Raw genomic sequence first — 16,804 nt, 5'->3', positions numbered from 1 at the left:
CATAGCCTTCATCAGCTGTTATGGATTAGCTTTTACATTTAAAAAATGAACTTTTTAAATGAGACCATTTGGAGTTGACTTTGAAGGTGGAATCGAACACAGGTTGAAGATGCTATCTTACCACATGAAAATAGGAGACCTTCATTAAAATAAACTACAGACCAAAAAAAACCCAAAAACCAACAACAGATTTCCACACTGGTTGAGTTCTAGCTTTATCTACCTTTTTTTCCAGGGCCACACCTTGCAATGGCCTAACATAGTCCATGATATGTCTGCATGCTCAGTACTGTAGCTAGTTTTTCAAAGTAAATAACTAGGTTGTTTAAAAATGACTACAAAATAGCAGACCTTAGTCTAGATCTAGAGAGTTCAGCCATTTCCTCTATCTGGAATGGGTAAAAGAAAAGAGGCTAGCTACGACTGAAATGCTATTTCTGCAGTTCCTTGGTATCAACCTTTCAAAAAGGGGAAGGTAACTTAAAAATAGACCTTGCTGATGGCGTAGCATATGGTTTGTACAAGTTTTATAGAGTGGTTTAAAATCCAGGTCCAAACCTCCCTGGCCACTGGGAAAACTTCAGATCTGGAGTTGGTTCCATATCATAACTTAAGGAATCTCTATCATGTTCCATCCTGGTGCAAACTAGGAAGGAATGAGAAAAGGTGAAGGGAGGAGGATGGGAAAGCAGATCTTAAAGGTAGTCTGTTTGGTTTTGTTTTTAAACTAGCTTAAAAATAAACAGGAAAGGAGGAAGGGAAAATCTGAATTGGCCGTTGCACTATTTATCATTTAGCACTGGGGGGAGAGATCAGATGGGATTTCAGCCTACCTAGAGCACAGGGATTTTAAAATTTATTTTCGTGTTCTAGTTCAGGACCCCACTAGAGATACCAGTATTCTAAGTTAGTCTGTAGAAATGGGAAACTGAGTCAGGGATTCTTAACCAGGCAAAACAAGGGAGAGAAGGGCAAGCAGAGTCCTGTGAGTTATCTAGTGACAGCTCTCATACGTTCAACCAGTAGGTTTGATGTTTCCTTTCAGAGAAGAAAGGCTTGCTGTGTGGTGGTCGTGATGATATGTCAGACATTACATTCTCCAAACACCAGCCAGATTTACATTAACCTAATGTGCTTGATATGCACTATCCATGTACCTCTGAGTAATACAAATACTTGCTGGACCAGATTCTGCTCTCAGGAATGCTTGTGTACACGTGAAGAAACTTCAGTGGATTAATTATGCTGAGGGAAGGGAAAAGGGTAAGAGAGAAGCTGCACTAACAGGGGCATGTTTCGGGTCCTCACCATCCATAGCCTTTATGATGTATGATTGACTCCAGAGACATTAACCCCTAATTTGTATGTTTTCTTGCTTAGATGAAGGTTTGAAGTGGCTTTCCAGTGCATTTCACTTATGTAGCCCATTAAAAAGCAAGCAAGATGTTGCTGTGTTGAAAGCTTGGCTAAGTGAAACATGGGTAAATTTGGCAATGGTGAACTATCCGTACAAAGCTGACTTCTTACAGCCCCTGCCAGCTTGGCCTATTCAGGTAAATGAATGTCTACATCTTCTATAACTGGATTCAGCTTTAGGCTGGGACAAGCTGATTTACTGCAAATTGCTGCTTTTAAAAAGTTAAGAAAATCCACATGATCTAGGACAGGGGTGGGCAAACTACGGTCTGCGGGCTGCATCCGGCCTGCTAGCTGTTTTATTCTTCCCCATCGATATCCTGCTGGGGAGCGGGGTCTGGGGGTTGCCCCACTCCGGTGCTCTAGCCGGGGAGCAGGGTCAGGGGCCACTCCACACAGCTCCCGGAAGCAGCGGCATGGCCCCATCTCCGGCCCCTACACGTAGGGGCAGCCAGGGGCCTCCACTCTGCATGCTGCCCCTGCTCCAAGTGCCACCCCTGTGGACGGGGCAGCATGCAGAGCCGCTTGAGGTAAACGCCGCCGGGAGTTTGCACCTGTTTCATCATCTTGTTGGAAAGTTGCTATCGGTCTTTACTTCCCCTTGGCCCTCCTCCTTATTCATACCTTCATCTGCTGTGACCTCAGCTGTTGCCTTTCCCTCTTATGATCTTACCAAATCCCTCTGGTCTTTAAAAGCTCAAAGTGCTGGAACTAGACTGTTTTTGCAGCTGTGTTCTGACCTCCTGCCTGCAGCTCTCCACATCCTCTGCCTTATTTGCTAGCCCACTTATTTGGAATGCTTCTTGCCTCTGAGCCACTTCTTCTTGGTCTTGCCTGCCTCTACTCTGTTAGCCCCTCAATGAGTTCCTTTGAGTCACTTTGAGATACCATGAATTACCAGTGAAGTACAGTAGGTAAAATTAAAAGAAATAAAGTCAATACCAGTGTTATCTTCCATTAAACATAAATTCTGAACAGACAAACTGTTGATCTCCTTTAGACAGCAGTCTTGGTTTTATATGCCACATAAGGGATTGATCCTGTTGGAAAAATCTTGCTAATGTGAGCAATGTGGCTTATTTGAATTGGACTAGTACACACCCAAGGACTTCTGCTCATACTGAGTAGTCCCTTAGGAATGCTCCCCTGGATTTGAGCATGAGGTACTACTCTGGGTGAGCAAGGAAAGCAGAATCTGGAGGTGAGTAAGGGATTTGCTGAATTGTGTTTCAGTGTGGTTTTCTGTCATGTCCTCGCACTGTTTATTGTCATGTTGTGTGCATAGGTGGGCTTGACTTGCTCTGGCTTGTTAACAAAAGCTGAAACATGCATACAAAAATAACCATAGACTTGACTGGTGGAAGGGAAAAGAAAGGAAAGGGGGGGAGAATGGAAATTCACCTGTCCTTTGCTGCTCTCCCATCAGCATAAATACCCTCAGTTCAATTTCAGTCTCTTGTCTGTCTAAATGCAGCTTGAAGGATACCCTTTATCATCTCACTATCATCCCTGAATTTGCTGTTCTGTTACTGATAGATGGAGCTCAAAGGTTTGAGTGAGCCACAGTGACTCAGTAAGATATGAAATAGAAAATCCTTCCTTCTTTTTGTCTTGGCACTTCTAATGTATGCGGCCTCTCTGGGTGGTTTAAGCTGTTTAGGTACCGTCTATCAAATGTGAGCTCTAATGACAAAACTAATGTGATTAGCTGAGTGAGAGTGAGAATGGTATTGACAGTTTAGTGGAAGAAAATCTGTTTAGAATGTGAATATGTCTGCATAATCCTTTCTCTAGTGTGGGCGGATGGTGCCCTTTGAGAAGTGATTGGTCTCTCAGCCTCCACCCTGATGCTTGATCTATAGAAGTAGGGTTGTCTACAGCTCTTTAGACTCTCATCTTTACCTTCTGCAGTGCACAAGGGCACTAGAGAGTGAATTTTCAGAGCCTTTAACTGCTCAGAGGCAGAGCTGGTTAGTGAACTAGCCAGTGCTTCCTTTGTAATGAAATTGGTCAAGCAATTAGATGCTGGGTCTCAAGAATTTTTTTTTACATTCATAACTGATGCAACAAGCCCAGAGGTGCCAGGGCTATGAACTGCCAAGTCTAGGGGTGTCGGGGCTCAGCCCTGGAAAGCCCTGGCACAAATTAAGCACTGGAACTAGCCTAGGCAGAAATGATGATGGCAGAACAGTTGGTATCTTAGACTTAGGCCTGGTCTTTACTAGTATGTTCTTGCCTCCTGTTAGCTAACACAAGGTAAAATCCTAGAGACGAAGCAGGAGTTAACTTCTACCTCGACCTGCTAACTTGTGTTGAAACTGCCATGGGGCAGCCTGGAGTTGACTGTGACCTGCTCACTCACGTTAAAACTATGAGCTGCCTGAGTTTGCAGGTCACAGACAACTCTAGCCATAGCCCCTACTTCAACCTGCTAACTTGTGCTAAAACTGGTAACTGCCTCTTCTTCAGTTGGATTTGACCTTGTATTAGGCCCTCTGTTAGCTACCAGGAGGCAAGAACACATCTTTGCTCCTAGTGAAGGCATAAAGTGAGCTATACTCTGCTGAGCACCAGCAACTCTCTTCAGCTTCAGGGGGAGTTAGAGGTACTCTCCACACCTCTGCCCCCCATAAGTCTGTGGGAGGAGGCTAAGGGGAGAGGAAAGTTACACAAATATCCCCTCTGAGTTTCTTCCTGATTATCTTTAGATGGAGACAGGGACAGGATTTGCACACTGCCTCCTCCCCCCGGCACACACCTATTCCCACCATGAGCTATGGAGCCTGTCCCCAAACCATGTAGCTCCCAGAAGGTCTGCAGGTGGCCAGAACTGTTTGCACCAGCATCCTTGTGACTTCACAACGGCTCTAGAGTCCTGGTGCATCTCCCCCAGTCCCTGGCAGGATCCGCACTAACAGAGATTCCCATGGCCACCCATGGACTGGGTTGGAGCCTGGGGTCTGATGGATGTGCCCTGGCCCTCCCCACACTTACCATTGGGATGCTCAGTCTCTGCCCTTCCTCATGTAGGTCCAAGACATACTGAGAGCCCTCCACAGATCAGGAGATAAGAAGGGAGCTCTGCTCAGGAATCAGCTGCCACATACCTCTTCTGTTTGGGAATGTGTGGAGGCAGATCATGGTGTGATGTGGCCCAGGATTTAACCCTGAGCTACCAACCAAACCCAGCGTTGATTTAATTCTCCAGCAGTACAGTGCCTCCTTCCAACAGGTTTTCCAGAGCTGAAGAAATAACAAAACTGCTAGAGTGCTTAAAAACAGTATCACTTTAAAAATGAGAAACTTCCCAATTTATGTTGATTTATTATTTATGTTACAGTAGCACCTAGAAACCCCAGCCATGGATTGGAGCCCCATTGTGCTAGATGCAATGAATTTACATTTTTAGGAGACATTTTTCATCCAAAAGGAACTCCAAATTATTTATTAACTTTGCTAACTAATTATGAAGCATAAGCAATTTTTATAAAGCAAGGGAATTGGATGCAGAAACCTCTAATGCAATATTAAGATTGTACAGCTGAAATAAAATCAGGAAATTCAAAATGTTGGGTTCTAACAGCAAAATTAACTCAGCTGTACTAAACGTAATAGTTTATATTTGTGTTTTTCTGATTTAATATAATTGTCTTCGTAATATATACCATAAAATTAAATAGGATGTTCAAGAAATGCTGTAGTTCAGACTGACACAACTTTCAAAAGAAAGCAGTGCACCTTACCTGACTTGTTCTCAGGTTTGGTCTGTTTGCATCAAGGGCATCATTAGAGACATTTTCCCCCTTTCTCTTGCTATAGGTAGTTTGCAAGTTCTTGAAGAATCCCAAACTGCCAGACAAATTATTGCTGCAGAATGTTTTCCAGGCAGCAAATGTCTACAACAACTACTCAGGAGCTGCATCGTGCCTTAACACGTCTCAGAGTGCCACAAGAAATCTTGGGCTGATGGGCTGGTACTATCAGGTACACACGCAAACCCTTTCCAGAATGTCCAAAGTGCCAAAGCACTTTGTGAATTCTCAATTCATGCTGTCAGAATCTTTTAACTTGTGTTAATATATGGGTGCAGATCCTTGGTTGATGTAAATGAGCAGACCTTCACTGAGAAATCAATACAAGCTGTGCCATTTGCACCAGCTGAGTGTCAGGCTTCATTTTTTCAAAATCAAGCTGGTCTAGAACTCAATAGGAATGTGTCAAGGGATTATCAGTAGCTTTTGTGAACAGTCCTGGCCTTCCCAACAAAGGAGTTTGTGTTAGATGATCTCTATGAATTAGACTGTGATCTTAAAACATTACTTCAGTCTTTATCTGTGAAATTGATTAACAGAACCTGAACGTTCTCTTGAGCTTGTATGTATGGTGGTGAATAGGGTGGAACCTTTTTAATGACATGAGTAATATGTCTTGCTGACCTGCAGATGTGAAGTAGGGAAAATTGTCAAGAATTAAAATAATGAAAGTTTACAGCACTTTTCATCTTTAGGGCACAAAGCCCTTGACAATGGAAGGTCGGTACCATTATCCCCATTTTAGAGGTGGGGAGACTGAGCTATATAGAGAGGAAGTGACTTGCACGATGTCACACTGCAAGATGGTGGCAGAACGGGGAACGGAACCCGGGGCTCCTGGGCTTTTGACGACTGGTTTAAGATTCACACCAACGTTTTTATTAGAAGCAAACCATTAAGTTCCCGCAAAAAAAACCCCCATAATTTGAGTCCATATAAATTTACAAGGGTAAATTGATTCTGGTTAATTCCGATAGAACCACTTCTGATGTGTCCTCTGGCTAGGGGTATTGAGGTCAGTGGGATAACTGGAATGGGAAAGGCAAGCAGTTTGTGGCTCAGTGTCTGCATTTTAATATGTAGCAAACATCTATTGTTATGTAAGGCATTGAAAGGAGTCCTTTACAGTACAATTATAGCCACAACTAGCATATTTAAAGTGTCTCACAGAGGCCACTATTACATTTTCCTGCTCTGCCTTCCAGGCTTGCACAGAAATGGTGATGCCCATGTGCACAGATGGTGTCAATGACATGTTTGAACCTAGGAAATGGAACTTCCATGTGTTCTCTGAAGAATGCTTCAAACTGTGGAAAGTGAAGCCTCGCCCTTCCTGGATTCCTTCTGTGTATGGAGGGAAAAACATCAGTTCACACAGTAACATCATCTTCAGGTGAGCTTACTTCAGCTTCTGTAACGATCCCCCTCCACCAGCATGGGTTGCTGGTGGGGATAGAATCCGGGGCTTTGAGCACCAAAACCACAAGCCTCTCCCACTTTTTGTTTCATCTAATGTGTAGCCATAGCCAGGAGTCCCCCGCACTCCCCAATTCTCTCCTAGGTGCTTGTGCTGCAGTTGATGGGAGTTGCATGTGCACCTCTGAGAGGTGAATTTGGCTTATGGCTTTGTGGAGTGTGGCTTTGTTTCTGTGAGGAAATGCTCTTGTCTCTCCACCTGTAAACGTGGCCATTGCCATAGTATCCCAGGACGGTAAGGCCATCTAGTTTGCCGGCTAAACTGGACCGCCAAGCCTTCCCCTGTAAATGGAAGGCTAAAAAACACAAACTCCAGCACCAGGAGTCTTTTGCCCAATCTGTCACCCTGAGTCACAGCCTCTGCTGTGGGCTGGAGCAACCTTCCCTCCCTCAGCTGGATGCAGTGGAGCTGCCACCCAGCCTCTTTTGAAAGCCTTAGCTTGGGGCCCTGAACATGGAAGCCAGTCATGTCTCAAGCCCTCTATTCTCTTGGCCAAGGCCTGAGTCTCTTAATTTCCCTGTGGGATGTTGGCTGTCCAGCCTCACACACCCCCTTGTTGGGGTACTCAGGAATACTGGTTGTTGCCTGCCCCTGGCTCTACCTGTCATCTCTGTCACCAAGTCAACATCAACTTTCCCCTTCCCAGTGTTCCTTGCCCTTCTGTCTGTCTACTAGGTCTCCTTCTGGGCCCCTTTCACCAGTTTTGTTCTCAGGCCCTTTTAGCGGAGATTCTGGGGGCCTCCTGCTTCTTTCACAGTCTCCTCTCAGTATACAAACCAGTAGCCTAATCTTTTACAGCCCATCTTCTAGTCTCTGTAACATGGGGAATGATCCTCCTTTTAATAAGAAAATGTAGGGAGTATAAATATAATTTGTAGTATAGACTCCAAATCCACAAACTGGCCCTCCTTTCCTAACACATGAGACAATTCTTTCAGCAAACGACTATTAATCATTGTTTCTTAAGCAGCTTTCTAGATTTCTTCCCCCCTTTATTTTTAAAGAGAGAAAGATAGGAACTCTGATAGGGAGATCAGTCTTTCTTCTTGTGCAGCACACAGTGATTGCCTACAGCTTGCAGCTCCCTGAGAGACGACTTGTGCTATCGTTCAAATTGTTCAAGTTCTTTTAGAAAAGAAACTTTTTTAACAAAAGTCAGAATTAGTCTTTTGGACCGAGTAAATAGCTGTGTATTTTAAAAGTAAGGCATCCTTGAATCAGGGATTATTCTCAGGATTTCAGCCTGTGACTTTGGTCTCTTAGAAAAGCAATAGGCCTTGGAGCTCTCTTATTGGTCTCTTGCTGTTCCTTCCCCAGCAGGGTATCTGCTCCAAAGTGTGAAACTGTGCTTTGACGGAAACTTTATTTAAATAACACCCCCCCCCAACCCATCTAGTTTAGTTCCTGCAAATTGTAGCTTGTTCTTAATAAGATTCCATAAAATTGTACAGTATGAATCTGCTTTATAAATTGACAGATGAGCAAACAAACATATTTAAAGCATGTTTAAGCATTTATGCCAGCTCAGGGCATTTGAAACCAGAAAAGCATGAAAGCAACCAAATGAGTGAAAAAGAAATGCTTTACACACAATGCTTTGGACCACAAGCTGAGCTGTTTCCTTCGGACAGGCATATTATCAATACCATACATATATATACCATATATACATATATATACCATATATACATATATATACCATATATATATATATATGGTATATCTTACCTTTTATCCTGACGGGCAACAAAGAATCCCTACACCCACCATGGAGATGCAGCCCCACATGGAGTAAAATGCAACATCTGTTTAACTGCAAAGCAACTCTCACAACAGTTTTAGGACAATGAGTGAAGCATACTATATTGGAATGGAACCGTTGGGTGGATTTTCTTCAGGCCGAATGTAATTACCCAGATTGGAATTTGGCCAGGATATTGGAACTGATGTCTCTACTCCTACAAAAAATGCCCTGAGATACATAAGAAACAAAAATTGTCATGACTTCTGCCCTGACATCCAAAAGATGACACCCTTAGCAGCAGTGTCTTAGAGCACCATGCTGATGCGTCAGCATTGACTCAGAGAAATCCACAGCACCACTTCTGTAGCTCCTTGGAACTTCCATCAAACTCTCTCAGCTTGTGAACACTACTGAGACCATGGCCGATGTGGTATGGCTCTCTGGGAAAGTGCACCTTTATTACAACTTGAGTTTTTGTGAGCTTGGTGTTCGCAGTGACTATTTCACTCTCAGCAATTTTCATACCAGAGAGTCTTATTGGAAGCTATTCAGTTTTTCAGTTGGCATGGCATGGAAACCTTGCATCATGGTGGAAACCATACTTTAATCCCATTAACACATGGGATTGTAGAGTTTTTGTTGCGAGTGGCAAGTTTCAGAGCTGAGTGATGATGTCAGACTGTGAAGGCTCCTCCCAGCTGCTTCTCCTGGTCCCTAGGAGGGGCTGGGGGTGAGGGTGACAGATGGGCCTGTTCTGAGAAAATGGGTTGGGAGTTTTCTCATAGGGATGTTTCTTTAGGGTCAAGGCCCCTTAGGAAGTTCTGTTTGTACTGTCCGTACTAGGCAGTGATGGCAGGGATAAAGAACTAATGATGGGGGTGGGAGATAGGAACTTTACACTGGAAACTTGATTTTTTTCAAAGCCTCACCAGGATCCTTGTCAATGATGATTTCCTTTTAACTTGTCCCTCAAGAAGCATTTGTAACCATGTAGTGAATGGAGAGGAATGGCTGACTCCTGAATATTATTTCACTTGGATAAAAATGAGTGTTTGCTTGAATTTATTCTCTTGTATTCTCAGACTCTTTACTTGCAAGATGCTCAGCAAAGCACTTAAGCTTAACTTTGAGTCTGCATTGAAGTAAATAGGACTATTCATATGCTTAGTTAAGCACATGCTTAACTGCCTTGGTGGATCAGGATCCGAGCACTCAGCACCTTCCAGGATAAAGCCCCTACTGAGCATTGTTTCTCAATCTCCATCAGTGCCGCCATGCCATCACTTGGCACGTTGGCCAGAACCTTGGATGGAGCAGCCAGACTCTCCCATGAAAGCCAGGGTTGGTGGTGGTTTCCTGCTGCACGCTTTAATTTCCACATGAGTGGGACCAAGAAATCCAAGTCCATGTACGTTTCGGGTCTCTCAGCAACTCAGCCTACTGTTGCTAAGGCACTGGGCTGATTCAGGAGACCTTTTGAATCAAATGCATTTTGCTTATTGTGCAGTTCTCTCTGTGTTTTTGTTTTGCAAATACAGAATGTTTTTTTCTCCCGAGCCATATTAAGATCTATTGAAATTAGAGGTACAGAGAGAGATGCAAGATTTCCTGTTATTTTCCACTGAGGAAAAACAAACACTGTAATATTATAGTTCAAACGCAGTCAGTTTTTATTGTAGTTCTTCGAGGTCAAAAGTTGGAGACAGAGACAAATGTTTTGAGTGTAATCGACTGATATTCTTATGAAACACGATGGCTGCGTGACATCAACAGACCCCTGTCCCTCTAGGCATCCGATTCTATAATGCATCAGATTTGGCTCAGGACAGATCATCATGAAGGTGCACAAAGTGTTCAGTGGCCTCTATGCTGACCAAGCAACAGCCTGAGATCTAACCTAACATATTTCTAGCTGCGTGACTACAGATGTAATAGAAATGTCTTTTGTGTCCCAGGAAGAGTATCTGAAAGATTTAACTTAAAACTAGCATTCTAAATAAAATAAAATAAAAAAGCCCAGGGCTATAATCCTTTTTGTTGCAGCAGTTCCCCTGATTTAAATGGGAGTGAACAAATAAGGATTACCCCCAGAGACTATGCGTTTATTTGGTGTGCTGTCCAAGGTCTCTCCTTTCATCTGGAGAGATGGCACTAGAGATAACCTTGTTGAATGGAAGGGATGGGGGAAAAAGTACCATAGGTTTTAGTGGACTGAGCCCAGGATTGGGAATTAGACGTTCTTAAATGCTAATCCTGATTCTGCCACTGATTTGCTGTATGGACTTGGGTAAATCACGTTGGACCTGATCCAAAGCCCATGGAAAGCCTCCCATCGATTTCATTGGGGTTTAGATTGTTGCCTGTGAGGCTTGAATTTTCAGAAGTGTCCACTGGATGGTGTCTCTAGCTGGGCACCCAAAATTCATGGACACTTCGAAAAACTGGACCTTTCCCAGTTGACCCATCTGTAAGAACAGGGAAGTTACTCCATGATTTTTGCAGAAAAGGCATTAAAATAAAGGCATAAATAAATGAATAGCTTGGTACTGAAAGTGCAGAAGGGAAAAGAGAAGATAGAAGTATATTGACATATCACTCTGCTACAGTCACTCTTATTCTGTACGGAAAAGGCAATCTGTGTGTTTGAAAAGTTTACCCATTTGAATGTGAATTTGCAAACGAAGATGGCTCAGTTCCCCCAGTAACTTTAAGTGAATGTAGGCTACTTCAGTTACTGTTTAAGCTGTCGCATGTTGTTGCTGAACTCTATGAAAAAACGGCCACATTTTATCTCATGAGGAGCTGGATTTCAGTGGGGGCAGAAATGGATCCCCAAGGAGTTCATACAAATCATACTGAGCCAGCATGCAAGACCCTTACTCCCCACAGAGTGGTATGTTATTCCAGAAGTAGCCCCATTCACTTCGGTAGGACTGTTCATGGAGTAAGGTGCTATAAGTATCACAATCTGACCCGTACACTCACGGTGCTTTAAATTTTATACTCCCTGGATGAAAACCACTGCATAAGAGCATTAGCAGGACACGTTGTCTGAGATGAATGTCCCCAAGGGAGGGAAATGTGCTTAACTCTCACCAGTTGCCCTGGCAGCTGAGGATCGTCTGTGCCCAGGATTGGGCTGTGCATTTCTAGCTCCTATGAATCTGAAAAAAACCTTCAAAATGTGGAGTGGATGGGTCATGAGGATAAGACACGTGATCGTCCTCCCCTCTGGCCCTGTTAGCGGTGAAAGTTAATACAGCCTCGGACTGGGAGCCAAAGCCCCCAGGAGCTGCCATTGTCTGGTGGGAGTCTGTGAAAGTACAGGCCCAAGGGAGCCCTTCCGCTGGGAGAGTGGGCAGATAGTGCCATCCTGTCATTCCCTATGGCTTCTTGTCACCTCCTGGAATCAACAAGTAAGGCCCCCCTCCTTGTGTGGCAATCTAAGGTAACCTTTGCACTGAATTTTTCACTGAGTTGTTCTTGTGAGACGTTCCCTTCCGTGGCTTTTTTGTGTGGGAGGGGACAGCCTGCGCCCCAGTTGGTGGCAGAATGCTGAAGCAGAACACCACAGAGCAGGGGGACTTTGTAGAATTTGGATCTATCCTGAATACTGAGCCTCTGATCATAACAGTGGCTGCTGAGTGACCCCTAGCTTTATCACACAGATACCGTCACTCAGGATATTAACTGTAATCTAACGGGCTATATGGACTTTCCTTATAGCAATGGCGGATTGGACCCATGGTCTGGAGGTGGAGTGACTCGGAACATCACAGACTCTCTCACTGCAATTGTGATCCCAGAAGGAGCTCATCACTTGGACTTGCGTGCCAGTAATCCCAGTGACCCCAAATCTGTGCTGCAAGCCCGGGCCTTGGAAGTTCAGTACATGAAGCAATGGATTGAAAAGTACAGGCATAAGCACTAAAGTGGTACTGTAATAATGGTGGTCATTATCTCCCATTGCCTTCAATGGGAGCAGGAGCAGGCCCTTATTACAGAGTTCTATTCAAAACGTTTTTTGCCCTTGCTTCCTCTCGTCCTTTACTAGCTATACGTATGGTGGCTGTCAGCACTGTGCCTATCACTGCGGGATAGAGGAGGTGGCTGACAGTTGCGAGTCTGCTCCAATAGCAAACCTCAATCAATAAAGTACATGGCTTGAGTCACCCATGGTGGCTTGCTTTCCTGTTCCGCTAATACCAAATGCTGCATTACATCCTCTTTGCAACATGCTTGCGTGGGGCCTGATTCCTACAAGGCACACACATCCTCACAAAATCAGTTTCCAAAGTTACTAACGAAGTGTGTGCTCGACCAAATGCAGGGACTGCTGAACTCCATGGCAAAGCTGTCACTGATTTCAACTGGATCTCAATGCAGGGGCTGCTTCTCAGCTGGTGTAAATTGCCATACCTCCGACAGGAGCACCAGCTGAGATCTGCCCTAGGACTTTCCCTTATCAACACAAACTGCATGTACGCTGTCTTCTATCAGACACAGACTAATTAGTGAATACTGTAACCCGAAGAGTGAGAAAGCACATCTGTTCACTTGATAAGTAGAGGGAGACCTGCTGAGTATCGCCTCCTACAGGCAAACCCTTGTCTTTAGAGACTGCTTGCAAGTCTCTCCAGGCTTTCCAGCAAGAACTTTTATTGTTTCCAACGTCCAGTTGAAAACAAAACCATGAGAGGGAGCTGAGTTTGGGTGATCCCTTGGCTTCAGACAGTTGTCGTCTCTGTACTGGAGAGTTACATGGGGATACAAACCATTCTGATATGGTGAGGGCTGGAGGAGTTATTTTAGAGTACGAACAAAACCACACTGGGATGTGATTTCATGGGCGGAAAGACTTTTAAAGCAGAATAGTAGGAATCAGCTCAATATTTTTCTTGTTTTCAGCAGCGTCTTAAGCAAGTTGTCGTATACTGTATGGTTGTTCTGTGCAGAGGAGAATAGAAACAACCAGGACTGGCCCCTGAACACACTTTTGTTGATTAATTCTCTAATTGATTGGCTGTGCACAATTTATCACTTTTCTCCCTCCCACACGGCTTCTCTTAGGTCCAGGGCCAGGCTATCTGCTGCTGCCAAAGAGAAATGTGGGTATTTTCTTCCTTGTCTTTCCCACAAACATTTCATTTGTTTTTTGTTTTTTTTTCAAATCATCACTGGGAAACTTTTTCTCTAAACTCTCCTCCTAGAGAGGGAACCTGACACAGTACTTGTGCTAGCTAGATGGTATTAAGTGACAAATAATTGGGGCTGGACCTTGTTTTTTTTCCCCTTTCTGTGTATTGATGAGATTCTGCATGGTCTGGTTGCTGATGGTGGTTCAATAAAGGCCTTTTAAAAATTGTTTGCAGGGCAAACTATTCAGAATGCAGCTAAACTGTTGCGACAGCATTAACCCAAAGTGTGAGGCAGTGCTCAGCAGAGCAGGTGCATTAGATGGCTTTCTGTAGGGCTTCCAAAAGAGAGACACTGCCCAATTCATGCAGACAGCATATTTGACATTAATAAATGGCTGAGGGAGTCCACTCACTTTGCAGCTTTGGCTTTGTTCACACTGAAAGCCTTCTTCCAAAAGGCCCCCTTTCTAGGCTAATGGGACTAGATAATTTCATTTCAGAAAGTCTCAATGCAACAAATGGACCCAAAGGTCTCTTAAAATTCCAGTTTTGTTTGTATTTCTCAGCCTAAAATACAGCATTCCTTCTTACTCCAGACAGCTTTTTACATTCCCACACAATCCAGCATTTTCTAGGAACAAAATGGATCTTATTCTGAACCTTTAATTTTTTTGATACACTCCAGTATGTCCGGTTCTCTTGTTTGACAGAGCTCTTGGCATATCCTTGCTTTTGCTCCAGTGTTCTAGGAAAGGTTGATTTGAACAAGGAGGCCTTTATGTTCAGGTTCAGCAGTCTGGACCTTTCATGCTCTGTCTTTAGCAGGTAATCACTTTGGAGCCTATAAAGAGTGAGACCAGAGAAGCATCGAAGTGCAAGGGGAAGAGCTCTTTAGAACTGGACTAAAATCTGTCAGGTGTTAGTAATCTCCATTCAAATGGGTCAATTTTCTAGCATTATGATGTAAATGTGTCCTAATCTGGGGAGGGGGTATGTGTGTGTGTACGTTACAATAAAATAGTGGCCTTATTTTTTTTGTGTTAAAACGTTTTAGATCAAATAAAAACTAACCAAATTTCCTGCGTCCACTGCCAAACAAAAGTTAAAACTTGAAGACACAATCAATAGTATTTTAAGATGGCATCTAGGTTTATTTTTAACATACTTTATTGAAGGGCAAGGGAGAAAACTGACCAAGTAAATCTAAACATTGGGAATGCACGAACCACTCATAATCAAGGAGAGAGAGGATAAGGGCCTAATCCAACTACTTTCATTGACTGCAGAGGGAACACTTGTCAGATCTAAAGATGATTGAACTAAAATGTCTTGAAAATGCTTCGGTTTTCAAAAACAACTGTCTTTAAAAAAAACTTTTTTTTCCCCTCCCCCTCCATCTCTGCTTTTTGCCATTTTCTGTGGCATTTTTGTTTTAATTTTTTAAAGGAATATTTCAAATATTTTTTTCACAATTTTATGAAAAGGCCCTTTTTTGACTCCGCTCCCCAAATCTTTATATTAAAAAAATATTTCCATTAGCTCTATCCAGTCCCTCGCTCAGACTTCTAGAAGATGGTTATTGCTTCCATCTGTTGTAGGCCGAACTCATGCTGTACCATTCTTGTAGTATCTAAGGGCTTGATTCAAAGAGCCCATCGAAGTCACTGAGAGTCTTTCCATACACTTCAGTGTATGGATCAGGCCCTTACCACTTTTCCTAGATTTTTAACAAGGTGACCAGTGTTCTGTTCTGTTTAACAGGGCTTTCTACAGGTCTTCATCCTTATCATTGAAACTGTAGATCCATCTATGTACTTTCCCTTAAAGGATCTTTCAGACCTGGTCCAAGAATTTGTCCATTAGGGAATGACCATCAACAAAGATCGACTACCTCATTTTGAAATGTAACTTTCCCTGCTTATGTCATGCATGTTAGACTATCAAGAGCCATGATAGGATTGTTACTTTCTATGCTCAGCTGTATCATGATAGGACCATATTTCATGCCCTTCAAGAAGATATTCCCAGATACATTAGATACACTTTTGTTCATGTGTATTGTGAATTCTTTTGTTTTAAGTATATGTTGCCTTTTTGGGGAAAAATGCATAAAATAAAGCAAATTTAAATTTGTATGTGTAGCACTGATGACATGTGAATCAAAAACCACTAACAATGGATCTTACAGCTAAAAGATTTTGAAATTGAAATCTGTATGACAAAAATATGCTGTAACAAGTATTAAAGATAAATAAATGTGAATTTCTGGAAGTTGCTTGTTTCATTTTTAAAGTAAGCAGATTGCTGATATTAGAAAGATGTTGGGGTCTGTTAGCATTTCTGTAAGTAAGTTTTTCTACTTTATGCTTGAGCCACAGATGGGGAATGTGAGCTAAATATGCCACTGTTAAGTTACCACTGCTTTGTAATATCCAAGGGGTCAGGTGTTCAGATGCCCCATGCTGGTTCAAATAAGAAAGCTGTTTTAACTCTTCAGTGCTTGGGGGATTTGATGGCTCAGGAGCTTGGTAATGGGCAAATAACCCTTTCTTCTCTAGCCTGCTGGTTTGAATCTAGCTTAGGTGAGTAGTATTTGAAAGTTGCTATCTGATTGCTGGTTTTTGTTAGTCTCAGTCCAGGCCCCAACAGACAAATGTCTGCTCACATTTCTACACTGATATGAGGGCCATGTAAGTATCTAGATAGACAAGCATCATGGAAACCACTGGTATCCTTGGCAGTAATTGACAGTCCCAAAAGGTGAAAGTTAGATAGGACTAAGCAGACTGAAATGCGAAAGTTTGAACAGCTGCTGTCTACAGTGTATTATGCTCCTGGGAAATGTTAAATACTTAGACCAGTGGTTTTCAACCTGTGGTCTGCGGACCTCTGGGTGTCCTGCAAATTATGTCTAAGATTTCCAAAGGGGTCTGTATTTCCATTTGAATTATTTTAAGGGTCCACAAATGAAAAAAAGTTGAAAACCACTGACCTAGATCTCTAATACAGTCAAACATGCATTGTCAGAGAGGTTACCAAAAATATCTAAACTCCATCTTGAGGAGAAGCTATCCTGGCTGTGACACTTTACCTCAAAGTAGCACCCTGGAACCCCCATATTCACCACTGTCCTATAATGATGTGATTTGCACAAAGTATGCCTTGTGAGGTATCATTTTAAAAGCCTTGATTGGTTGAACATTACTGTCCTGTTGGA

At 43.0% G+C, this 16,804-nt stretch overlaps 1 protein-coding gene across 1 annotated transcript in view; it reads left to right on the top strand.

Moving 5' to 3' along the window:
* Nucleotides 1–15,849, top strand: part of PRCP (prolylcarboxypeptidase) — a 70,177-nt gene extending 54,328 nt beyond the window's left edge. Inside the window, exons 6-9 of the mRNA XM_073335818.1 lie at nucleotides 1,381–1,553; nucleotides 5,236–5,400; nucleotides 6,434–6,621; nucleotides 12,176–15,849. Coding sequence (XP_073191919.1) covers nucleotides 1,381–1,553; nucleotides 5,236–5,400; nucleotides 6,434–6,621; nucleotides 12,176–12,380 — 731 coding nt within the window. The 3' untranslated portion in view covers nucleotides 12,381–15,849. The remainder of the gene's footprint in view (nucleotides 1–1,380; nucleotides 1,554–5,235; nucleotides 5,401–6,433; nucleotides 6,622–12,175) is intronic.
* The last annotated feature ends 955 nt before the right edge of the window (nucleotides 15,850–16,804 follow it).

This window comes from Lepidochelys kempii, chromosome 1 (assembly GCF_965140265.1).
Source record: "Lepidochelys kempii isolate rLepKem1 chromosome 1, rLepKem1.hap2, whole genome shotgun sequence".
Taxonomy (NCBI): domain Eukaryota; kingdom Metazoa; phylum Chordata; order Testudines; family Cheloniidae; genus Lepidochelys; species Lepidochelys kempii.
Note: the sequence above shows the minus strand (reverse complement) of the source record. Positions and strands in the feature narration are given on the sequence as shown.